The sequence below is a fragment of the Saccostrea echinata genome, unplaced genomic scaffold, assembly GCF_033153115.1.
Source record: "Saccostrea echinata isolate AGI-Se365-2 ecotype Australia unplaced genomic scaffold, CSIRO_AGI_Sech_v1 ptg000056l, whole genome shotgun sequence".
NCBI lineage: Eukaryota > Metazoa > Mollusca > Bivalvia > Ostreida > Ostreidae > Saccostrea > Saccostrea echinata.
The window spans coordinates 3,479,953-3,506,477 of record NW_026889805.1 but is presented as its reverse complement, the minus strand read 5'-3'; the positions used below and the strand labels follow the sequence as shown (position 1 = coordinate 3,506,477).

General features: G+C 35.2%; 3 protein-coding genes across 8 annotated transcripts; 1 reads left to right on the top strand and 2 right to left on the bottom strand.

The window, feature by feature from the left end:
- Positions 1-1,049: 1,049 nt before the first annotated feature.
- LOC133172904 (uncharacterized) lies at positions 1,050-3,083 on the bottom strand. The gene is made up of 2 exons (XM_061307739.1): positions 2,986-3,083; positions 1,050-2,873 (listed from the first exon to the last, which is right to left on the bottom strand). The coding sequence occupies exons 1-2, from the start codon at positions 3,056-3,058 to the stop codon at positions 1,636-1,638; spliced, it is 1,311 nt and encodes a 436-aa protein (XP_061163723.1). The 5' UTR covers positions 3,059-3,083; the 3' UTR covers positions 1,050-1,635.
- Positions 3,084-3,480: 397 nt separating this feature from the next.
- Positions 3,481-7,881, bottom strand: LOC133173528 (uncharacterized). Its single transcript, XM_061308513.1, has 4 exons — positions 7,821-7,881; positions 6,023-6,136; positions 4,258-4,297; positions 3,481-3,664 (listed from the first exon to the last, which is right to left on the bottom strand). The coding sequence occupies exons 1-4, from the start codon at positions 7,879-7,881 to the stop codon at positions 3,517-3,519; spliced, it is 363 nt and encodes a 120-aa protein (XP_061164497.1). The 3' UTR covers positions 3,481-3,516.
- A 932-nt stretch (positions 7,882-8,813) lies between these two features.
- On the top strand, positions 8,814-25,001 carry LOC133173835 (origin recognition complex subunit 2-like). Of its 6 annotated transcripts, none has more exons than XM_061308907.1 (6): positions 8,814-8,973; positions 17,655-17,702; positions 18,285-18,308; positions 19,426-19,512; positions 22,523-22,620; positions 24,178-25,001. In XM_061308907.1, the coding sequence occupies exons 1-6, from the start codon at positions 8,961-8,963 to the stop codon at positions 24,334-24,336; spliced, it is 429 nt and encodes a 142-aa protein (XP_061164891.1). In that variant the 5' UTR covers positions 8,814-8,960; the 3' UTR covers positions 24,337-25,001. The 6 variants fall into 6 exon arrangements, with proteins under 6 accessions (XP_061164891.1, XP_061164892.1, XP_061164888.1 ...); XM_061308904.1 differs by lacking the exon at positions 8,814-8,973 and adding an exon at positions 16,047-16,124; XM_061308903.1 differs by lacking the exon at positions 8,814-8,973 and adding an exon at positions 16,596-16,715.
- Positions 25,002-26,525: the final 1,524 nt, after the last annotated feature.

Sequence of the window (26,525 nt, the reverse complement as noted above, 5' to 3'; positions counted from 1 at the left end):
ATAATTACAACGACTTATAATATACTTGCGAACTTAATAGTATCGCTTTAACCGTAAACAGGAGATTTCACGAGTGTATATTAATGATTTGAAAAAGCTGGTTATTTTGATGGAATCAGAACTCAAGAGAAAAATAACAGTGGCCAAATAGTGTCCTTCATTCAATAAACAAAATTCTTGAACATGGCATGAGGTAAATAGGTGCTAAACTATGAAATTCTAACCAGTAAACAAAAGTATGTGTTTTAACTTTTCAGCTTTCGAAAGGTCATGCGATCGTTCTCGAATTAAAGATCTTTACGCTGAATCTTCATGAATTTTTGTTTGTAATGAAATATGGAGATAACGAACAGTATTCAAGCCCAAAGTCCATTAAAATAATACAAATCCGGAGCAGAGCAAACACGGACCTCCAAAATCAGAGATGGGATCAGGCGCCATGGAGGAGTGAGCATCCCCTGCCGACCGGTCACACCCGCCGCGTGCCCCTTGTCATGATCGGTAAATAACAGAAAAATCCGTCAACAATTCAGTGTTTAAATAATGGCCTAAGAATTAGTATGAAAAAAAGTCAGTCAACATTTGATAAATGATAGATTGTATTTGCTGACAAGGTCATTGTATCGACCATAGAACTTACGAAATGATATCTTTAAACGAGACTGTTGATATTCTTGATTCATCCAACAATACAGTTTTAAAAGATGCTACCAAATGTTTATCATTATGAATTCTTAATTATCTCCCCTGAAAAAACGACATGGCTCCTCAGCTGAACAAACTTGAATCCCCTTTAACCAAGGATGTTTTTGGCAAGTTTGAAATTGGTCCAGGGCATGGTTCAGTCTGGAGAAGTCGAAAATGTGAGAAGTTTACAAACAGCACACGGCAAACAGACAGACGACGGACACTCCTCGATCAGAAAAACTCACTTTTAGCCTTTGGCTCAGGTGAACTAAAAATTAGAGTCTTTTGGTATGCATTAACAAAGCAGTATTTTTTTTTTTAAATACATGTATTATTTATTAGAAAACAAAACATCACATACATGTTACATACAATGCATAGATTAGATTAGTTGAATCATTACATTCTTTCTATCTGTCATTTATAGAGTCATATAGAATAATTTATCATAAATTATCAAAAAGAAAAAAAAGTAGATATTTATATGTATAGTTGTATAGGTACCCTGTAATATCTGGGAAACCACGCCTTTCACAATCTTATCTGGGAGACAATTAAAAGCAGTATTTTTATAAACTGAGCATTGTTCACAAATAGGCGCATTTATTAAGAAAGAGCCATGCAGATGTCTTTCAACAATATGAAATTATCAATTACTAAGTATTAATAATACATGTATATTATATATATATATTGATGTACATGTGTAGACATAAAAATATACAAAAACAACTCAGAAAAACTTCAACGAAAATGACAGTGATATATGTTCAACCGAAAACTTTTTTTAATGCATGTTTAAAAGATTTTTCAGGTATGGGACGGAAAGTATGCACAAATGACGACACAACTTTTGCAACATTACAGACATTGATGAAGTGAAGGCAGTCTTCAGACATTACAGACATTGGCGAAGTTAAAGGCAGCTACTGACTATAAGGAACTCCTCTATAGAGGCATTACAGCTGCTGGAGACGAGGCGGAAGGCAAGCCAAGCCCGGCAGGATAAGCATAGGACTGAGTGTCGTCAAAGCCATACAAAATTAAACCAAAATTTACATTAGGATCCTGATGTGAAACCTGGTGCTGTCCCGCACTCACTTCCGCTGAAATAACGAGGTATATGACCTCATTTATGAGCAGAACATCCACGCCCTCTATTTTGGAGTATATCTTGTCCCCATCCAGCCGGATCCCGTTCTCGTCCTGGCTTCTGACGAGGATTACAATGTAATGGGTCAGGTTCGCTTTTGTCGGGGTGAGGAATTTGTAATTGTTTGAGTATTGGTCCAGAGAGGGTACAAAGAGCATAAAAGGACTAATGGTAAGAGGTGAAGCCGTCACAATGATGGGTTCTGTGCTGGAGCCGTGATAAGGATTGGCGGCCCCGGCTGTGATTCTGGAACCCCCTCGCCTTTGTAACTTACTCGAAAGATTAACGTTTTTCCCCTTTGTCGAGATTACATTGTCGACTCCCAGATTGCTGTAGTATATGTTGATGTAGGTAGAATTAAACACAGGAGGAATAATGAAGTCCGTGCCGAGACTCCTGGACGGAGGGATAAATTCAATCATTTGGTTAAATTTAGCTCTCCGACTGGATGGAGACGCGTAGTACTGACCGGAGATAACTCCAACAGGTTTGCTAGAGTACACTCGGGTGCCCAGGAGATAACCGCTAGGAGTTTGCAGTTGCGCAGTTTGTCCCGCTGTGAGATTAAACGTAATATTTTCCCCCATTCCATAATAGATTGATTCAAAGGTCACGCCACCCCAGAATCCCTTTGTGACGCTTACTTCCGTATCGTCTTCCGTTGCTACTAAAGCTACCGTGCTGTTGTACTGGGTAGCGGTATAGTACTCCGTACCCCAGAAATCAACAGGGATAGCCTGAAATCCCTCCCCCGCGCAACAATCGTCACCGGAATGTCCATAAACATAAATGGGGAAATCCGATTCAATAATGATCCCTTTATCCTCCCTCTTGTTCCCATCTAACACCACTTCTGGAGGAAGAGAGACTACGGCGCCTTCGTTTGCTTTCAGCTGCAGCACTCTATCAATGCCAGGAAAACCGGAAGTCAACCTCACTTCCGTGTCCTGTAGACTCGACATCAACAGTTCTGCCCTGGTCACTGGTCTGTTTCCATCCGGAAACATAACCACATATCGCGTACCTCCATGGCCTAGATGAACAGTTTGTTGAAATACATCTTAAAGTTTACATTTAAAAACATAAGAATTAAAATTTAAGGGTCTATAACTTTTAGAAAAGAGAAAAACAAAGCAAATATGTACCTGTAGATTGTCCCTCAGTATAAAGCTGGAAAAATTGTACCACAAATAAACTGTAAATAATTTTGCAATTCATCTTAGAGCGACACTAAATCTTTTCTGTTCTCTTAAATTTTAGATTTGTCAATGCTTATTTAAGAGGTATTCATTAAATGCATATAAGATATGCTAATGAGATGCGTCAGTATGGCATATATAATGAGGCATTGTTTTAGGAGTTTGCCTTTATAGCGTGTGAAAGGTGCGGTCCAGATCCAGACCGATGACATATTGTCTATATCGAGGAAAATATCAATCAGTCGGTAATAATTCCTGAAGTTCGAAATTCTCATTTTTATAGGCGGGACGAAATGTACGTGTAATAATATTGCTTAAAAGCGGTTTTTTGTTTGATAAATACGTCAATCCAATCAGAAAAAAATGAACCAATGATAAACCAAAAACGTATGATGAATTATATTGTGTTTTTTTAGCATGAAGATTAGAACGAGAGAGAAATCCTGAATTATAACATTTATTGTATAACTGAGAACATCAGCTGATGATTTCTACGTAGGCAGGTTGGACAGGGGTATAGGCGTGACCCCTGGGGCTGGGGACTGTCAGATCAGCGTACTGTCTACCACTCATATTGGCGTAACGGTTAGGTTCCCTTTTTCCTCCCATCTCTGTACATACTTTACTGAAAATTATATGTATACAAATATTTATTATTAGTATTTGGAATTGAAATCTTCAGCAAATATATCTGGAAAATTAAAAGAAACTTTAAGTGGGTAACTGTGACTCCTTTGTCAAACACATGCTTCATGCAGAGATAATTTTGGCGAGGAAATATGACTGGCGAACTCCTTATCAAACTCATCTGTAAAAATACAAAAAGAGAAGACAGTGGACCACAGAAAAGGCATAGAGATTTACACGTAAAAACTTGCTCATATTTACCAACTATAATGAATTAGCCTAATATTACGTATCCCTCTATCCCGAAATCTTCAAGTAAATAACATATCAAATCTTACAGATCTGAAGTGCAAATTCTGAAAGAAAATACCTACCCAATATCCCAGTTTGTCATCAGCATATTAAATAAATACATCAGCATATTAAATAAATACAATATACCTAATATTAGATGTCTTTGTGCCCCTACATTTAAAAGTAAGAACCCATCCATTTTCCCTTAATCCTTTTAAACACTTTTATGTACCAGTAAAAAACCTTTTTGATCTTATATTGTCCTTGTAGTCCCAAATCTGGAGGTAAATCACCCACCTGTCTTTAGATTGTTCCGGCGTCTCCTCTAGTCCTTTATCTACAAGTAAATCAGAAAATTAACCCGCGAGGGTCTGGTGAGTTTGTTTCTTTTAAGTTGTATAAGGTACATTATTTATTTCGTACACATGATGTGCAAAATGTTTACTTGTGATTTGCTTACATCTCCATGGATCTTTTTTAGAGGTTCGTGTTTGCTCTGCTTCCGATATGTATTGTTCCAATGGACTTTTGAGCTTGTTCGTTATTTTCATATTTCTTCTACAGAGAAGTATCATTTGTTATTGAATTGAAAATTTTAATCAATACATTGTACTTTCCTTATTTATCTCTGTCTTGCGTTTTGGTATTGTTTCTAAAATCACCAGGATATTCCTCAAATTAATTCCCAAGACCTCTTCCAGTTTTCCCTCTTTGCAGTGCAAAAACTTATATTTTGTTTTCATTTTTTCACAGCAATTTTTTATTTCAATTTCGTTGAACCTTATTTTGAAGTGCTTGTGAAATTAGATAACTTGCTAGCCTTCGACATTTTATTTTGAGTAATTCTAGATTCAGCTTTAGGCCTATAGCGTACAACAGAACTACTAGTATGTCTCAACTAACTCGACTCGATGTACTGAACCATAGGTACATGTACGCAACTGGCTATCTGGAGTTATTCAAAGTTACTATGGAAAGCCAAAGGTACCGTTCATTTTATAGTTATGATAAGACTTAACCAACATACATGGACTTTGCCATAAGGAAAAAAGCATAAACAAACCTATAGAGAATGTCCATAGGTAGACAGTAATCTAAAGTTGTCGGGAGGGATATAGTTTGGGGATCGAGGGGGAGGGGCAAAAAGAAAATGCTTTGAAATAAAAATGTGGCGGTCAGACCTTTAAGAGGGAGGAATGTGGCGGTCAGACGGATTCGATCGCCGGTGGTAAGATAGCTTAGTTGCTAGAGCACCTGACTGGAGATTCAGGGGGCCCTAGTTCGAATCCCGGTCTGGTCCGTTGCATTTATCTTCTCTCCGGTTACATTTGGTGCCGTGCCATGTCCAGGGAGTGACAGGTGAAAGCTCTACGTACGAACAATATCTAAAACAAGACAAGCTACAGACAAATAAGTTGATGATACAAGGATATAAACAGTCTAGTTTAAAGTCAACATTTCGCAAATTCTATGCTCGATACAATGATCTTGTTAGCAAATACAGTCTATCGTTAAGTAGAATATTGAATGACGTTTTTCATACATATTGTTAGGCCATTATTTTCACACTGAATTGTCTACGGCATATTGTCTACTGTTTTCGTTTGCCCTATTTTGACAAGGAGCACATGGCGAGTGTGACCGGTCGACAGGGGATGCTTACATCGTTGCAAAATATGTTTTTACATAAGCGGGGAGTGTCTCACTCTCTTTCACAACTTCATAATATCCCCATTTCAGCATACCTCGCTTTTCTAGTCTCAGAAAGTGGGGTGTTTAAAAACATTGCGACGAATATTGCTTTCTCAGTTCTATAGAAATGGGCGTGTCATTATGTAACAACAGACTTTCGATAAGAAAGACCCAAACATTCCATTCAAACGAAACATTTTACCACTTCAATGCGCATCATTGTACTTTTGTTTGATTCAAAAAAATTGTTCTGTAAGTTAAATTTGTATAAATAAATTGGACGTAAATGGTACGATTTCCTCTCCTGTGTTAGGATACCAATAGCAGAATTTCTCTTTTATCAGCTGTTCCACTTTTATTATAAGCTCACCTCTTGTCTGCTTCAGTGCTCGAGTATATATTACAATGAGGACTGCAAATATTACTAATGCGACCAAGATGAGGAAGACTCCCACGTAGAGAAGAGAGACGTCCGGACTTAAGTCTGCAATTAAACAATTTCCTTGTGAAACTCACTAAAAGTAACTAAACACCTATAGACACACACACACACACTCTCTCACACACGCACATATTATATATCTATACTTATAAATTAATAAATTTTGCAAATAAACTCCGAAACGGGTGAACCAGAGTTCTTACTTACTCCTCTAAGAATACACACGATACAAGATGATGTCCGTAAACTATATTTAAATTTCACTTGCATTGTAAGTATCGTAAATTAAATTAAAAGTATACTTTTATTTTCTATAAACAGCCATGAAATAGCAAAAACGTGAGTACGGTGGCGTTTCCGGTTGGCGGATCTAAGTTACTGGCAATTTTTAATGAAACTGACAACAAGCAATCGTTTATTTATTTCATTAAACGTGATTACTGACTTATTCAATCAAAACTTGAATTAAATGATATAAAAGAAATAAGTTGTGATAACCGATTAAAAAGGAAAACGTGCAAATTATTTTTGTCATTCACCGATCGTAATATTGACGGAAACTTCTAGAACAACATATAGCATCGAGCCCGATGTTAAAAAGAAAAACGAAGCGATTATAGCTGCTTTAACATAAAAAAAGCTTTTGTGTGAATGGTCATTGAAATAATGGTAAATCATTGATAACACTGTAAGTTGTGAGTATATTTATATATCGAAAGACTATTTCATATATATAGTAGGTTTTCCTAATACATTTATCGGTAAAATTTGTATATATTCCTCACTGAGAGCATCGTGGCAACGAACCCGAAGTACAATTTGTACTTCGTTATAAACTTGCTTACATGAAAAGAGAATATTAACGAATAAGGCATTATTGAAATACAATAATGCTGTAAAATTTTGTGCTTTAATAATCAATACATTTCAGTTTTTTTTAATACAGTCTTTTGTATCAAATATTCGGCCTATTCCAGTGGCGGATCCAGAAATCTTGAAAGGGGGGGGGGGGGGCAGTTTGGGGTTGGGATAGGGGCCCACGGACACACCAAAAAAATTGATTTATTAAATTCTATGTATATTTTGGACAGAAAACGGGAGGGGGGCTGGGCCCCCCTCTAAATCCGCCAGTGTATTCATAGGACGTTATATAAAAGCTAATTTTTACACGGGTTCTTGGGTCTTGGATTATAAATATGTATGTACCTTATTGATATGTAAAAAAAGAGGTAAGGTACAGTTTTTACATATCAATAAGGTACATACATATTTATAAACCAAGACCCAAGTACCTGTGAATTTTTACCAAAAAAGAAATCTATTTCTCAGTAAATTGTGCATATTCACTGCTTTTATTCTTGACGGAAATGAAATAAGACCATCTGAAGTACAATATCCATAACATAGTATATACAATATCCATAACATAGTATAAAACAGGTTCACAATAAACGTCAATTAATAAGTTTTACAAGGGGGGGGGGGGGTGGTTGGAGACGTACTTCTACTTCATGCGGGATTTTGAACAAAGTATTTCTTCCTGCTATAAGCCTGTAGGCTGTCAGTAGAAACTACAATATATATATATTATTAGATTTTTTCTGTCGGTATATGTAGTGGTATAAATTCAATTCCCTGCGCTTGCGCGGGATTTCATCTAGTAAATATATATATTACTCGGGTAAGATCTCATCCCACCACCCATACCGCACCCCCGATACCCTACCTTCTGTTTCTGCAGGAAGAGGGGCACGCCGGGGAGGAGGCTTTATTTTCGGTGCATCCATTTGATTAATTCCTAATAAAAACAGGACCTAGACTGTGAAATACAAAACCAAAAACCAGCGGAAGGAAAGAGATGTTTATACTGAGTTTTCGTTTCATCATCAACCTCGTCAAATCGGGGGCTTATATACATGTAACAGGAAAGGAGAAAATGTGTATGGCTGGACCGGGAATCGAACCCGGGACCCCGGCATCACTAGTCAGGTGCTCTATCGACTGAGCTACCCAGGCCGATATCCACGGCCCAAACCATTACATTCCTCCCTCCTTAATTGTCTTCGCCCTCGAAGACACAACCCAATTTCTTATTAGCCCCTGGCAGGATTTCACCTGCAAGTCCAGGGATGGTCAACGGCACCAAACCTGTAAATGTATGGCTGGATCGGGAATCGAATCCGGGACCCCTGCATCACTAGTCAGGTGCTCTACCGACTGAGCTACCCTGGCCGATATCCACTGCTCAAACCATTACATACATAACAACGGCCCAAGGAAGTAAGGAGCCTCGTTAAAATATAGAGCGTCTAGAGTTTACAGGAGTTTAAAAAGCTTTCAATTATATCTATTATCAATACCGGGTGTAATTTGATTCATACTTAGGTCATATATAATATGAAGTCGAGGTTCCCAGTACGCAGTGACACTGTTTGAATTATTCTTCCTCCTTGTCCTAACACCTTAATGTCTTGTTAAAACTTTAATCAGGGATTTGATACTTCCTGTTAGAGTTATATACTCTTTTACTTTCTTTAGTGTACGTCTTTTGTATGGCGGATACTGTGACAAATTGTTGAGAGATCACGTGAGTGACATGGCGAGTAATTAGTGTAATACAATGTTACTCACACACGCTATGTAGAGGAAGGATGTGCTCTGTTAGGAGTGTATATACCGAGGTTTCCTTGTAGAAACTGTCTAGGTTTTACAATTGACCCAAAAGGAATATTTATATGTATGTGTAAACTCTTTACATTATGATATTAATGTCTTTGATTTTTGTCACCTGAAAACTGTTCAAAATTTTCAACGAAGAGAACCGCAGATTGGAGAGAACTTTTTAGTATCAGCTGTTTGTATTACAATGGGTGGGACAGGTATGTAACTTTCAAACTTTTGGATGTTAATTAATGTAAACTTTACATGTAGAAATGTTTTCTCTCAATAAGAATAGAGTATATGAGTAAAATTAAGCTGTGCCTGTGTTAGAATGGCAGTATCTAAGCCTGTCTTTATGCTATGTATTACAATGTCGACCATCATTGAACACAGTCCATTTCCTGTGTTTACGAAGTGTTTATTCTGATTAATTTCCTTATATGTACACTTATTTTATATAGAATGAAGGAAAATAAAGTATTGTTCGATTTAATGATCAAATCATTGCAGACAGAAAGGTTTTTCACCCAATAAAGATTATTTCTATTTCAGTTTTTACTTTAGCTAGTACTTTGTTTCATAAGCTTTCTTCCATTAAAACCATCTACAATAGGACGCATCTACATATACATCTATCAATAGGTATAGCTTTGATTTAACTATAAACATATAATGATATTCATGCCGAAAACTTTTTTTCAGTTTTATAAACTTCCGCACGACAGTATTCCTCTATATAATTATCATAAGAAGGAATAAAATATGTTAAATAAAGCACAGCAAAACAACTTAATCTGTACTTCCCCTACAAATTAATTATGGGTGAGTCATTGAAATGATGAAACATCAGGCCTTACTCTACAGCAACTGTAGAATTTAAGCAAACAATTACAAACAAGTTCTATATATACGTATCATTTCTTCATGCTTGTGAATGAATTAAAAGAGAGAATCCTTTGCATGCATGCGAGGATCTAAAGATGGAGGGGGGGGGGGAGTCCGGACTCGATACCCCCCTCCAGGAATTTTCAGAGTAATTAAATTTACATAGTTAAGTAACTAAAAATGACTTTACCCCCCCCCCACCCCCCGGAAACGCAGATCTCTTTTAAGTTGACAGGAAGAGTCATATAAGTGAAGGAAAGCGGTTCATAGAAGGTACATCCCCCCAATGATATTTTGTAAAAGGCAAATTAGGGAGGGAGTACCCTCCTTTCAAGTTCGTCGAGAAAGAGAATCAGTAACATGTATGGAGACCCTACTGGTTAAATTCCGTATTTCTAACATTGGAGAGGATAGTTGGAAAAGAAAAAAATCACTTGATGAGACAAGCAACACATTTGGTATGTAGGTTCCTTGGCAAGTTTCTGAATAGGAAATATCGTTTGCCATTCAAGTTTCGGCCATATTCAAAATGGCCGATCTAATTTTCAAAACGGCGCTATTTTTCGTATTCTATATATGGTATTTTCAATATTTTTAGCAACAACGTTTTTAAAATTCTTTCAGATATTAAATCAAATTTTTGTCTGGCTTATGATTAAATTGTTATTTAACGTATATATGCAGTATTAAAGCATGTGCTTAAGTACGTTGTCGTGGTTTTTTAGTACTCAAAAGAACGAATCTGCAAATCAGTTACTGCAAAGAGCAGTAAATGGCTAATTTTGCCTGAAACATTTGCAGTTACCCAAAAAGTAATTCTACACTTACATTCATGTACTTCTTGGCGTAAGGCTGCGACCAGCGCCAAAGATGTTCAGTATATGGGACCCATTTTTTCACATGCCCAGTGAAAAGGTGAAGGTATAGCTTGCGACTTACAAACGGCTGCTTCCACTTACGTTTTGCTCAGGTGCTAAAAAAGAAAAATCCTTGAGAGGAAAAATGCAACAGAAGGGACTCTGTTTACGGGGGTAAAGACGTGGTAAGGACATGGACATTTTTAATTGATACTGCTGGACCGATCGAACATGACTTAATCCTCTAAATTGACGTTCTTTGTGAGCAACAGCATGCTCTGAATACGATCAATTTTTAAACCTAGGCAAGCTACTGACAAATAAGTTGATGTTACAAGGATTTCAACATTCCCGTTTAAAGTCAGCTTTTCGCCAATTCTACGGTCGTTATTATAACCTTGTTTGTAAATACAGCCTAGCGTTGGGTCTTATTTTGTCTGACATGTTTGATACCATAAGTTAGGTCATTGCTTTTATACTAAATAAGACTACAGAGTATTCCGTATACCTGATCAATACACAGGGCTCACGGCGGATATGACCGATCAACAGGAGATGCTTACTCCTCCTAGGCACCTGATCCCTGCACTGGTATTTCCAGTGGTCCGTGTTTTTGCCCTGTGCATGATTCATTTTGTTTACTGGATTTCTGAGATTGATGACTGTTCGTTATCTTCAGATTTTACACCCTAACAAAAAATACTATAGTTAACTATAGTTTACTATAGTGATAACTTTGACACTATGAAAACTATATCTAACTATAGTGATAACTTTGACACTATGAAAACTATAGTTAACTATAGTGATAACTTTGACACTATGAAAACTATAGTTAACTATAGTAATAACTTTGAAACTTTGCTTTACTATAGTGATAACTTTGAAAACATTGATTTACTATGGTGATCACTATGACACTATAGTAATAACTATGAAAACTTTGAAATACTATAGTGATCACTATGAAAACTTTGATTTAGTATGGTTAAAACTTTGATTTTCTATAGTGATAACTTTGAAACTTTGATTAACTATAGTAAACTATAGTTAACTATAGTTTTATTATAGTATTTTTTGTTTGGGATTGTGAAATATAAGGTTGTCACAGTTGTCCTCCACCTGGTCCTGTTTGAGCTGTTTCTTTTGTCTCCGTCCAGTTTGTTCCAATCTCATCTTATTCTGTTATTCTTGTCCTTCAGCTATGTAATGGACAACTTCTTTTCCGATTTCTCTGATCCGTCTTGAAGATTGTTTGATGTTGGCATTGTCAGGTTTGTGTAACTTGCCATGTTCTTCTTTTAAGCTGTTTCACTGCCGGTTCTTTGCTATCCAGAGCCACCTATTGTTTATGGTTGTGAGCAAACAAATCTGCATATGTATCGTTGGCACTTGTTCACGATAAACGAGGAATTACTATTGTAGGCTTTTATTTATATGTAATCTCCAGGACTTTAGGCCATAAAAAAGATTGATTTCACGCTGGTGTTAATTGATCTAATTTTGGTGTCCTCTGATAGAGTTGTTGACTTCTATGCCGGCTGATAAAGCCTGCCTTCCTTTGCTTGTTTTGGTTTTAATGCTTTCTGTAGTTCCTCTGATTAGTTTATGATACTAACAGGAAATTGATTGACCTTTTCTATATGTCCGTCTTTGAAAGTTTACTCCATTCTCGGTATGCCTCTCATTAACTTTATTTTCTTGGTATAGAACTTAAGCAGGGACGTAGCATCGTTTCTGAAAGTTGGGGGGGGGCAGCCAGAGAAAAAAATTTCAACTTACCTGGAAAAAACTTGACAAGCAAAAAAAAAGGGATAAATTGTCCGAAAATCCTATTTTGCGGGGGGGGGGGGGCAGGTAGGTTCCAACTTCTTTCAGTACCAAATTTTATTCATACACTACGACAAAACCCTTATTTTACTACCGGTATTCTACAACAAAAAGTTGTGGGCCAACCGGCCTTTCAATTAACATTTCAAATAGTAAAAAAAGTCTGGAAAAAAGTGGAAGGGAGGCAGCTCCCCACCTGTTGCTATGTGCCTGTTAAGCCTTATCTTTAACCCTGTTTCATCTGTTTTCTCTTCTCTCTTATCCTAAAGAATTAAGTCTAAGGTCCTCTGCAAAGTCTATGTCATCTAAACTCTTAAGGAAGGGGGCACCGAATTCCTTACTGGCTTTTAATAAAGGATTGTCTCGTAGCCTAGCCTACAGCTATCAGGAATATAGTCAGTGATAGGATTCAACCTTGTACAGCAAATGATCCTGTCAGAGTTTTTTTTAGGAATTCACTTTATGCCGTATCTTGATCATGTTTACGATTGTAACAGTGATCCATGATGCCTACCAGGTAGTCAGTGCAGTGACTAGTGACTGATCATTCTAAATCTCTCTCTCAAAACTTTGTCATTTACCTCTTTCTTCGAAATAATAGGTTTTAGAATCTTTCTTGCTACACATTGGTATGTGATGCCTCTTCAATTTCTGTACAGGTTAAGACCCCCCTTCTTTGGTTCACGTAGTTATACATTCAGTTCTTTCTTCCTCTCATTTGGACTCGTCCGATTTTATTAAGACAGTCTATACATATATTCCACAACGTTTCGTCCTATAACCCCAATACTTCTGGTAGTATTCTGTCAATTCCTGTTGTTTTTCCATATTTAAAAGAATTAATACCAGTTGCTGTTTCTACTTCCTTCTTCGCATCTGTCAATCTTTACATCTATTTTTGTATTCAGGAATACTGTTTTTCTCTCTGGTGTCAATTGGTCTATTTAGTACATCATTTTGAAGTGCCCCTCCCTTCTTCAAGGTATTCATCTAGCTTTACCAACATATCTTTCAGGCCTCAAGACCATAAACTGAGAACATACTTAAGCCAAAGTTTTGATTTTGAATATCTTGAGTTTTATTTAACATATGTGCATAAAAATTGGCAGGTTTGTATTATATTTAAGTTCAAACAAATGATGAAAATTTTGTTTCATTATCAAAATCACTTATTATATTGATTTGAAATTTTGACTTAAGTCTATTCTCAGTTTATGGTGTTGGGACCTGGTTTTCTTTGACGGCTTGGTTTTACTTGGTCTTCTCTTGCTCTGAGTTTTTGTGAGGTTATATGTGCAGTGAGTATTGTCTCCCATATGATCTTCCAGCTCAGCTTCCAGAGTAAGTTCTTTTATAATCTTTTCTTCTTGCTCGTAGCTATGTTTGACTTCTTTGTCTAACTCATGATATTTTGTTTAAAACTACTTCTTTTGCAATCTTTTTTTTTCATTATTAATCTTATCCTTGACATACTTTTTCCTCTAAGATTTTTGCCATTTTTTTGTCACATTTTTTTCTTTCAATAGACATAATTTTCTTCCCAGGATTTCTTCACATGTCTTTTAGAAAATATATTTGCCTATATCTCATTCAAGATCTTCTGTGGTGTCTACACTTCAATTTTTTAGTTAGATTTTGAATTCTTCTTGGATTTGTAAGTCTTTCAGTTTTTGAAAATTGTACTAACTGCTATATTGTTCCCTCTTTTTTAGTTTTGCTAGTCGAATTTTAAATTTCCCAGAACTTATTACTGTATGCTCCTCGTTTTACTCTTATATAACTGAGGTCCGAGATTTTTCATCTCTCCTTATCATGATAAGATCAATCTATCTTTTCATAATCTGTCTTGTGACTCCCATATATCCTTATAGATACATAAATTCATATGTGGGAACATGGAGTCTCTTGTAACAAGTGCCCACAATTCATCTAGATCTCAATTTGCATTCATACCCCTAGAGGGGCACCATGCCTTTCCAGTATCTTTTCTTTTGTCGTCTTGGCAAATCCCTGCATTCATATCACCGTTTAAGTTTTTAATACAATTTAATATTGCAATTAACCAATTGTATGTGAGGCCAAGCAGTATAGAAACGGCGCCATTTTATTTTAGTGGAAATTGATTTTTTTTTGTTGTTTGTTTGTCTGTTTAACGTCCCTTCGAGATTTTTTTACTCATATTGAGACGCCACTTGCTGGTGAAGGGCTGCAAATTTAGACCTGTATCGGAACTTTCGGCCTTTGAGCAGTGTTCAAAGGGTCTTTTTCGTGCCAGCACCTACTGTGACACTGTTTATACGGTCTCATCCAAAGGAGCGGTCTCCACATCCCGCAGTGGGATTAGAAACTGCGACGTATAAGGATCAGTTCCTTACTCCGCGACTCTAGAGCAAACGCTCTAACCACTGCGCCACGCAAGCGACGGCGGAATTTGAGATTGGCAACGATGATTTTAGAAACAGCATTATCTGACTTAAATTTGTAGCAATGTTTATGCTTGTATGTATCTCCACAAGTGAAATATTTTGGTGAAATTTTGATGGTAATCGCTACACTTTAACTGGAAAGGAAATGAGTATCTTAGTATGGACATACAACTGTGTTTTAAATCAGTTTTTTCCAACTGTAGAAAGTTTCTGCAAGGAGTGTCACAGAATGATCCATCGAATCAAATATAAGAGATTTTTTTGTTAACAAATGCGTATACAATGTATATCCGTATAGAGGTTTTAGAAAAGGACCTGTAAAATAGTGCAGGTAATACAATTACAAAAACAAACTAGAAAAAGAGAACAGTTCTTTATTCTGGTTATTTCCACTAAATTTTAAGACGATGGAGATTTCTTAGTAATGAATTTCAAAAGTGGTCATTATTGTTTGATTAGTGTTGATATACAGCAGAGGCAAGGAAAAAAGCAATGTTATTTTTCTTTAAGGAGGCTGGGGGGTCAACAAATTAACCATCAGATATAACTTTATTTTTTAGATATGATATCTTAAGCTGTCAACTATCATTTGGCAAACAAAAATTTCATACATTTTAGTTTTAAAATTTGATAATTTTTGTATATCTTTATATGGAGCTCTTCTTCTAAAGGAGATCAATATAGTCTGAAAATGGCCACAACCACCCAGCCCTCTTAACAGAAACAAACTCTACCTATATTCGAATACTTTGCTCTAAGAAAGATAACTCTGACATAATTTTTGTAAAACGGAGCCATCTAAATGCATTTACCTCCAACTATTAAATTCAAGAACATGATATCAATCCTAGGGATTTCTACAAGAATAGTTATGCCAGTCTTGAGGTTTAACTTTGGTCAATTAAATAAAAAAAATAGGAAATAGATAAACGGAACGATAAATTAATAAATTAAGCCTCTCTGAAGTTGACCTACCTGAGCTGGGGGTTTTACAGCAATTTTTAGTTTTACCTTGGAGTTGTAAAAATAACGTCAAACACAGTCATTTGACTTTTTGTGTCAAATTAAAAAGTAGGTAGATAAAAACCAATCATCTATATTATTTAAACTTATAATGTAACAAGTTTTATGATATTTGGAGTTTTTATGTCTTTTCTCTCTCCGTTAATAGCTTCTAGTCGAGGAGTTATAAGCAGCCAGCAAAATAATGTTCTGTCATCAATTACATCTGACCCAATTACCTGAGGTCTTGTTTTGACATATTTATTTTCGTAACGTCAAAAAATGAAATGAACTACAGAATTCTAGTGGAAGGGAGGGTAACGATGTTTTGTTGTGCTAATTTTAAAGGATGCCTAGGTTCTGCGAAAGGTAAAGTGTCTCTTGTGTGTGTGTGTGTGTGTGAGGGAGAGGGTGTGTGTGTGTGTGTGTGTGTGTGTGTGTGAGGGAGGGTCTGTGTGTGTGTGTGTGTACAGTAATATCCTGGTGAAATGAACCTTGCTGTGATGGTACAACTTCGTCTCTATCAGGTTGTTTGTCTTGTCTTGTACGAATCATTACTTATCTATATAAACTCTGCACAGGTGTTAACAATATTCCTATGTACACAGAATAAACAATGGTATACATTTTATAATTGCTGACATGGCTTTATGTTTCACTGAGTGCCTTTGAGCAATGACACTTAGTGGCCGTGTTTTTCTTATACAGTGTACGTACAATATGAGTCAAATAAACCCTGTAATTGTGTTTATATGAAGTATATCCCCTATGTTGCCTCTCCGATATACTTCCTGTTTTGGGTGACGACTTGTACATGTATTTGTTTCGTCTGTCGTGTTTTCACTTCGATAATCTGATAGTTGTTTAACTTCTGGATAAGTTTTCATGTGAGCCGTGTGGTTACAGCACAGAAAATGACATTTTGGGCTAAACTTAAAGCATTGGTAGGATTTGGTGACGGTGGGTATATTGTCTCTCTCATATATATATATATATATATATATATATATATATATATATATATATATATATATATATATATATATATATATATATATATATATAGACAGTTGTACTTACTATCTAACTAGAAGCTAGTGTATAACAGCTCGTTTAAACCGAAGCAAGTGTACTCGAAATAAGGAAATATGTAGTATGTATCACAGGTGTATATTATTGTTAAATTGATCTTATGATCGAGTTTTAAATCACTGCTATTTTGTTCGTTAAGATTAACTGAATTGTAGATGTAATTTGAAAAGTATATCAGGCATCATCTATATATACAATAATGAGTCAGCTTGTATACCACGGAAACTAGTGACACAGTGTTAGACAGTGGCAGCCAGATCAAACGCTACATGTAAAATTCACAGTTGCAGTATATATTAATAGATAAGCGTCTGTTTAACTTTGAAAACCCTTGAAAAACCCTGACATGTATCTCAAGTTGATAATTTTATCTTTTTAGTAAGATCAGACTTGTCCTTAACTAGTAATTAACCGTACGTTCACTGTCTTTTCGACCAAGTTGGTCAAACGTCTGACCATATTTTTGAAAAGTTCAGTAGATCTTTACACACGTATAGTATTCAGTCTCTCTCTATCTCATTCTCTCTCTCTCTCTCTCTGAGGTTGTAGATATTTACAGGAGTGCAGTTTTCAATTAAATCTTTTTATACAAAAAACCCGTGCAATATCCGAACATCTAACCAAAACCGTTACCAATTCATCTTTTTATTCAAGAACCCCAAATGCTCTCAAGTCTTACTTGAGTCCCCTAATGGTAATGTCAATATAGGGTTACCCCTACCATTAAAAGTTCGAGGGGTTCTTTTCCTGCAAAAAGCAGAATAAAATTTCGAGCGTAATGAATTTCTAATTTTCTTGATCTTTCAGGATCGAAGAAAAAGACAACTAACAATGACGCTGCGAACGGAAAGGAAGGTAAGGAACTCCTACCGCAACAAACGGGCACCTGCCCGTCTATATATGTATTATACTCTGTATAGGGGTTTTTCTTTAACAATTTCTTCCGACTAATACAATATATATAACTCATGGAGTGCGCTTTTTTTTGTGAAAAAGTAGAGCAGGGAAAGGGTCTAAAGGCTTCTGTCTTAGTTGTTTTCCAGACTATCAATATTAATTTCCCTGTGTAAATTTAATCTATATTTAAGGAAGTGTAAACGGGGTTGTGTTAAAAATGCACGCTTCTGTCTTAAAAATTAAAAAAGAATACCGATAACCTTCTACACATTCTTAAAAAAATATTGGTTGTATGTACACAGCTAACTCAAACCATCTAAGAAAATCTTTTAATGGAATTGAATATTGATTTGTTTTCTTCCATGATATTGTCTGTTAATAATAATTTTGCTTTGCTATCCCTTTTTAACGCATACAATAAACTGCATTTCTATCGCTGTATGTGAATCTTGGGTAAAATGTAGCACTGTCTAAACACATTTACTATTTTCTGGTATGTGACAAAATCTAACCATGCTTTTTTTTTTACCTGTCTTCTAGATGAACCAGACCCCAGGTGGTCAGGTAGGTACACATGTACAACCAATACAATAACAGGTAGATAAGTGTAATATTAATGATGCTAGTGGAGTCGGTTTATAAACATGAATAAATCGTCAAGTTCTGCATGTGGATCCAATGATGTCGGAAAACAATATCATTTTAATGAGTGTTTTTTAAAGCAGGAAATGAAGTATAAGATCCATACAAATGAATAGTAGCTCTCTATTTCAAAAGAAACATATACCGGTGATATAAAAATGATCCATAAATGATCTATATAAGCATGTTGGAATAGCGGTTTGAACTAACATCTCTCAAAATTCGAATCGTGATTCGATGACGAAGTTTAGAATTCCGAATAGTACCGATATCCCTCTGTGTTCTACGACCCTCTTTCACAATGCAGTCTCATCACTCTACTTTAATGATCGTCTATAAGTATGCATTATATGTGGTTAAAACACTTGGTGGTAAAGCAGGAAATGTCAATCTTTTTTGCCCGATTTCCTATTGAATTGAATCAGAAAAAAATGTTTGAATTATAAGCTATACCAATCTTATCATCTAGGTTATTTCCTTGTTCCAGAGAAATTATTTAACATAAAATACAATGTATCTAGTCAAATTCCTAGCCTCTGTCGTTACAGATTTATCAAATTGGTACTTTATCTACTCACAGAATGCTATAGATGTATTTATCAAATTTATATCAATATAAAGTCAATAGCCTACAGTGCCACGTCAGTATAGGTCGTGAGAAAAGTTTTAGTCTTTAAGTGACTTGCTCAATAAAATGTCGTCTACTTAAATGTGAACTTTGAAATACTCGTTTGGTAGTTTCGTGCATTACATAAACACGCTAATGAAGAAACAATTCATGGACTTGTGTACTTACCGCCCAAAAGCCGTCGAATGAACTTTGATTTCTTAGAATATTCCAGCAAAGGCTCCTTCAACATGCTCACATATTTTAAAGAAAGAGGAGGCCCACTTGATATCAAAAAGCACAGTTAAAGAGAACAGATTCCCATTGAATTATAACCACTCACATAAATCATGGGAGATCCAATATTTATTAACAAAAACACTAATGCCATCTTAAGCTTTAAGTAAAATAATGCTATTTGATTTATTTTAGTTGCAGGGAGGAAACATACATATGAAGAATGCCATCCAGAGGACGAGGATGATAAACCAGACCCAGGGGCACAGGAACAGTACAAAGGTAAGAATTACCACCCAAAAATACAAAGATTAGAATTACCACCAAAAGGTACAAAGGTAAGAATAACCACCAAAAAGTACAAAGGTTAGAATTACCATCAAAATGGTTAGAATTACCACCAAAAAGGTTAGAATTACCACCAAAAAGTACAAAGATTAGAATTACCACCAAAAAGTAAAAAGGTTAGAAATACCATCAAAAAGTACAAAGATTAGAATTACCACCAAAAAGTACAAAGGTTAGAATTACCACCAAAAAGTACAAAGGTTAGAATTACCACCAAAAAGTACAAAGGTTAGACTTACCACCAAAAAGTACAAAGGTTAGAATTACCACCAAAAAGTACAAAGGTTAGAATTATCACCAAAATGGTTAGAATAACCACAAAAAAGTACAAAGGTTAGAATTACCACCAAAAAGTACAAAGGTTAGAAATACCACCAAAAAGTACAAAGGTTAGAATTACCACCAAAAAGTACAAAGGTTAGAATAATCACCAAAATGGTTAGAATAACCACAAAAAAGTACAAAGGTTAGAATTACCACCAAAAAGTACAAAGGTTAGAATGACCACCAAAAAGTACAAAGGTTAGAATGACCACCAAAAAATAAAAAAAAATTAGAATTAACACCTGAGAGTACAAACGTTAGAATTTATCACCAAAAAGTAATGAGGTTAGAATAGCCACCGAAAAGTACACATGTAAGAATTACTACCAAAAAGTACAAGGGTTAAAATTACCACCGAAAAGTACAAATATTAGAATTACCACCGAAAAGTATACAGGTTAGAAGTACCACCAAAAAGAATTATCGGCAAAAGCCCCCAAGGTTAGACAACAAATAATACGAAGGTAGAAGTATGGCCACTTCAAAGGTTAGAGGCATTATGAAATATTTCAAAGGTTGAAAATACCGCACAACGGTTCAAAGGGTAGATCTTCTACCAAATTACATAAAGGTTACGTAAACGTTAGAATAACTCCAAAACATTGTAAATGTTAGAATTACTTAAAACTCAATTTAAAGGTTGGAATTGCTGCTAAACAATAACTCTGAAACAATTTATTTATAAAGGTTAGAATTACTGCGAAACATTGTAAAGGTTATAAAATTAATCCAAAATAATGTATTAAAGCTGACAATGTTAAGATTAGAATTACTTCGAAACAATGTAAAGGTTAAAATTGTTGCCGAAAAGTTCAAAGATACACATGTTGTGGCTCAAGGACAGTCAACACACTAATGAAAAACGTTTTTGGACATTGAGAAAATTTAATCATATATCAGATGTACCTATTTCAACATAGGGAACCTGCCATTTAACCTCAGGAAAAATATTCAAAGAAAACTCAGTACTGATGAATAGAAAGCATTCATTTGTTGCTTGCTAATTCATGCGCGGATCCAGGAATTGAAGTTTGGGGGGGGGGGGCGCAAAAAGTAGGCAGGGGGTCTGGGGGCCGCCTTGAGGCCCCCAGTGGGTCCAGGGCGAAGCTCCCGGAAGCTCCTGGATTCTAGAGATTTTGTGGGTTAAAAATGAGGTCTACCGAGTAGACATTTTTACATTTTCTCGAAGAAACTGCGGTTTACGTTAACTTTGACAGTTTTAGGGAGGTGCGCGCCGGGGGCGCCCCTACCCTTAAATCCGCAACTGTTGTTTAAGGGATAAAACATATGCAAATAAAGTTTTGGTCTAATAAAACGCTAAAAATGCTTGAATTAATAACAAATACCCGGTAGAATAATATACTGTCGATTTCAATTTATTTAATTAATTTTAATTTTATTTATAGACAAAACCACATGTGGCGCAAATCATACATACAGTATACAAATATAGTCACATACATGTAGATTTTCTTATGTTAAATGCATCACGTATGAAGTTACAAATATTTCTTGTTGAATTAACATCTGCTAGATTAAGAATTTCATAAGATATACATGTATCATTAAAAAGTATACAGTATTCACTTCTTAGTTGTTTATAAAGAGGACATAAAAATAAAAAATAATATTCATGCTCAACAACAGTATGGCAGTTAATACACTATCTTTCATCTCTTGGTATAATTGGATTACAATATCTGCCAACTCTATCTGTAATTTGTGGGCACTTATTCTTAATTGAGTCAAAAAAGAACGAAGCTTCTTGGAAATGGAAAAATTTTAAGTATGGTTGAATTTCAAGCTTGTTTAGATTTTGTGGACTTATTAACTGACTGTAGAATGACAATTTTCCATTACCCTTTTCTTTGATATTTCTAATGTCCCTGAAAACTATATTCTCAAAAATACTTTTTTCAAATTATTTTTAAAATCATTTATAGATAATGTATTAGCATTTGAAAAAAAGATAACTTCATCAAGTATCTATATATACATATCGTAAACATATATCTTTAACATTTTTTGAGTATCCTATGTCCTAAAATTGACCCTAGTCAAGTTCCAAACTCTGTTAATTACATTTATTATACCTCTACTGATTTTTCCCTATATAACATTAGATCGTTAAATAGATGTGACTTACTCCCTAGAAATCCTTATGAATGGACTAATCCCCGTGCGTTAGTCAAGTGGGCTAATCCCTGCTTCGAAAGCTAATTCCCGGTTATCCGTAATCCTCTAGATTTTACTTTCACATTGGTATGATACGTGAATGGACTAATCCCCGTGTGTTAGTTCAGTGAGCTAATTCCTTGCTTTCAAATCACGCTATCTGAATCCTCTAAATTTTACATTTGTATCGGTATAATAAAACAGTTAAAAGTATATCATTGCGGGAGTTAGCAAGATTCCAGTTCCCCTCGACCAGGACCATTTCCCTCGGCTTCGCCTCGGGAAATAGTCCTGGCCTTGGGGAACTGGAATCTTGCTAACTCCCTCAATGATATACTTTAGTTGTATAGTATTCCCTTTATTTACACTTAGTATTAAACTTCAATATCTTCTGATAAAAATACGCAGGTAAATCATGTTTACTGCATTCTGTCTATATTTTCAGTGACAAGGGCACCACGACAGTACGAAGATATCGATAAGGATTATGAACAACAGAAAGCCGAAACCAAAGATTCTAACAATGCAAGGTTGTCACAAAAGGTCGCTTATCCTTCCTTTCTCATTTGTCGACACCCTGAGTATAGTATTAAGTACTGGAAATAAATTTCCTTACTAAAAAAAAAAGAACTATTCTATCCCGGAACACTTACCCCGAACTAACCATTTGTATTTTTGATACTACAGAGAAATTTATAACGTAAATATGCCCTTATACGTGGTTTTTAGTGTAATTTTGGTTAAAAATGAACGCTAGACATGTGACTTTCAGTTGAATGTCCTAAAGAGATAATAAAATACTACTCACCGACCTAGAAAGTTTTGATCCAGCACCATCAAAAATACTACTCACTTTTACCAGCCGTTGCGTAGCTCAAAATTTGTGGTCTATCATTCTGACTGAATATTGAAATCCACTAGTTCATGTACTGAAAATAACTCTCCACATAAGCTATATTTTACTCCTAATTTGGAGTCCGCTAGTACTCAAAGTATAACTCCCCATTTATGCTACCCCTTGTTTAAACTTTGATTGCTGGAGGTGATAAAAAAATATTGCTCACCATTCAAATTATGTCAAACGCCGGATTCAAAATCTACTTGTACCAAACTATTGTCCAGTTAAAAAGTGCGTGTGTGTGTATGGGGGGGGGGGGGGGGGGTAAGTTCCATAAAAGGGAAGATTTTTTATGTTCTTTAACTCGAACTTGTAAATGTCAATTTTAAATTTGAAAAACCTTTAGTGACCTTCAGGGTATCGGCAATGTTTGTATGCAGAAAATGCCAGAAGAATAACCCTTGTTCTTTTCCTCTTCTGTGCTGGCTTATATAATCCCCTCATGTGAGACAAATGACTTGTTCAAACTTTGAAGAACTGCTCTGAAATAGCTTTGTTATTACAGAACAATGTTAAATGTTCACTGTTATCCTATGCTCGCTCAAACTAGTCATGCTTTTATTAGATCTAGCTATACTTTAGGTGAAAAGACTCAACATTAACAAATTTAAATTATAGTTTAATTTTTCAAATTCGAATTTTTGCCAGTTTTAAAACTATATGTATGTTTGTGATCCCTTTATTGAAACTAGAATACTGTTTGAAACTACTTATTGCATAAGTTTCTTAAGGAGTAAAGAATAAAGTTTCCTGTCAGACAGACAGACAGACAGACACTGTTGAACATTTCTCAGTTTAACTCCATCTTTGAATATAGAGAACAAATGCATGAGAATACTATTTACACTGCTTTTAAATGCATGCTATATAAAACTTGCAAGCATACGACTTATAAAGTTTGGATAAGCTTTGTATCCCCCCACTCTAAGGGATCCTAAGGTAACGCTTTCTGATTCAACACTAGGTTTTAAGATTAATATAAATATAGTACATTGTTGATTAATATTTCAGCATGCTGTTTGGTAGGATCCTAACAATATCTGTGGTTGCAATCAAACTAAATTTTCTTTTTAAAGAAATTAATTTAAGAACATCAATGCAGGATTTTTTTTTTCTAATTTAAAGTTTGTGTCAAAAAAAAATTAGAAACACCCCGTGTTTGCTGATGGTGCTTAATAATTGATTTTGTCCTATATTTACAGCAGTCCGGAGAGTTAAATTATGTTGATGTTGAATTTACCAAGCCACAAAAGAAGAAAAAGAGTAAAAAAGACAAAGAATCGGATTCTAGTGACGTTCCAGCGGCTTCTGTGGAATATAGTGAAGTGGTCATTCAAAACTCTAAACCCACGATAAACTGAATGTCCACTTTTCTTAATGTTGTCTTCTGTACATTTGTAACTTACGCATTTTGTATATTCATGTGACGTTAAATATTTTTAGTGGTTTTTTATTTGTATATATAAGTTCACAAGTTTAGGTAACTTTGACTTTGTACATTTTGAGTAAGGTTTGTCTCTAGAAGGCGGATTTTACTACTGTTTCACCTAGTGTACTATTATCTAGGGTTTTCAAACCTTATAAGGTAACCTTGGTGTTTGAAAATATTATTGTTATGTATTGACAAATGAAAACTAAGCAAAAAATATGCGTATTGCAATTTTAATGAATATGTGGATAATAATGCCATTTTTTTTTCAAATTAATTTTCAATTAAACAAAAAAATCGCATGTATTAAATTGCCATGTAACTTGAATTAGATGACGTGCTTCATGATTCTTTATAATCTACATCTGTATCAAATGTAGCCTTATGTAAATGTCTACATGTATAAGTCAACAACCTTGCATGTAGATAGATGATGGAATTTACGCATTGTTTGTATTGAATTTATGTGTGTTTAAATAGTTTTTTAAATTCCTCAAGTTATATATGTATATGTAATCGTGAACACTTCACATGATTGCAAGTTTTAGATTTTTAACACAATTTTGATAATTAAACAATAATAAGATCTTCCATGAACATGTTAGATTGTTTTAGTTGGGACAGATAAAAAATTACGTTGACTGCGTTCAAAACTTCGTGATTTGTGACTACATAAGTACATGTACATGTACACTAATATTGAGGAGAAATTTGAGAAAGGAGATTAATATATACATGTATACCTTAAAAAGGAAAAGATATCCAGACAAACATTAAAAAAGAAGGAAAATATGCTATACAATCAATTTTCTTTTTGAAGATTGTCAAAATATATCCTTTTAACTCACCTGAGCCGAAGGCTCAACTAAGCTTTTCTGATCGAAATTTGTCCGTTATCTGTCGTTGTTGTCGTCGTTAACTTTTCACATTTTCAACTTCTCCAGAACCACTGGGCAAATTTCAACTAAACTTGGCACAGACTATCCTTGGATGAAGAGGATTCAAGTTTGTTCAAATGAAGGGACATGCCCTCTTAAAATGGAACATAATTAAAAAATACTGAAAAATTAATTGCACCTTTTAAAATCTTCTGAAGAACCAATGGGACAGGAAAGATGAAACTCAAGTGGAATCATCCTCAGGTATTGTAGATTCAAATTTGTTCAAACCATGACCCCCGGGGTAGGATGGGGCCACAACGGACGATTAAAGGTTTACAAAGAAGTATATAGGAAAAATCTTTAAAAATCTTCTTCTCAAGTACAGCAAAGCCATGATTGGTCATATTTACATGGAAGCATCCTCAAGTGGTGTAGATTCAAGTTTGTGCAATTCATGATCCCCGGGGGTAGGGTGGGACCATAAAAGTTTTACATTATTTAGAGTAGTTAGGAAAAAAGTTTAAAAATTTTCTCAAGAACAGCAAAGCCATGATTAGTCATATTTATATGGAAGCATCCTCAGGTAGTGTAGAATCAAGTTTGTACTTATTAACTATTTGGAAGTATCCTAAGGTAGTGTATATTCATGTTTGTTCAAATCATGACCCACTGGGGATAGGGTGGGGCCACAATTGATGATCGAAGTTATACATAGGATTTTTTTTTTGAAAATCTTCCTGTCAAGAACAACAAAGCCATGATTGGTCATATTTATATGAAAGCATCCTCAGATAGTGTAGATTCAGATTTGTTCAAATCATGACCCCTGGGGATAGGGTGGGATCACAATGAAAGTTCAAACTTGTAGGGAAAAAAAGCCACAGTTAGTCAAAGAAATATGTAAGCATCCCTAGTTTAGATTCAAATTTGTTCAAATCATCCCCCATTTTTAGGGGTAGATCGGGACCACTACTGAATTGAATTTTGCTTTTTTCCTAGCCACAATGCTCAGGTGAGCGATGTGGCTCATGGGTATCTTGTTCTGTTAGGGAAAGAAAATGTTTAAACACAAAGAGATATTTATTTTATTGAATTTATTAACAATATTGAAATATGCCTTCCTCGGGTTACGTGGAATAGAACATCCCAGCCTAGTAACATATTTCACTTTTCAGACCTTCGATAGTCAATGTTTTTACATTTTAAATACTTAAAAATTGGATTTTGTTGAACTTTTCCA

Coding starts and splice junctions, on each gene's coding strand:
- LOC133172904 (XM_061307739.1), bottom strand. CDS start 3,058: ATGAATTGCAAAATTATTTACAGTTTATTTGTGGTACAATTTTTCCAG. Junction 2,874..2,985: donor TACTGAGGGACAATCTACAG/GTACATATTTGC, acceptor CTGTTCATCTAG/GCCATGGAGGTACGCGATAT.
- LOC133173528 (XM_061308513.1), bottom strand. CDS start 7,881: ATGGATGCACCGAAAATAAAGCCTCCTCCCCGGCGTGCCCCTCTTCCT. Junction 6,137..7,820: donor TCTTCCTGCAGAAACAGAAG/GTAGGGTATCGG, acceptor GTTTAATTGCAG/ACTTAAGTCCGGACGTCTCT. Junction 4,298..6,022: donor AGCACTGAAGCAGACAAGAG/GTGAGCTTATAA, acceptor ATTTACTTGTAG/ATAAAGGACTAGAGGAGACG.
- LOC133173835 (XM_061308904.1), top strand. CDS start 16,079: ATGTTTTGTTGTGCTAATTTTAAAGGATGCCTAGGTTCTGCGAAAG. Junction 17,703..18,284: donor CGCTGCGAACGGAAAGGAAG/GTAAGGAACTCC, acceptor CCTGTCTTCTAG/ATGAACCAGACCCCAGGTGG. Junction 18,309..19,425: donor ACCAGACCCCAGGTGGTCAG/GTAGGTACACAT, acceptor GATTTATTTTAG/TTGCAGGGAGGAAACATACA.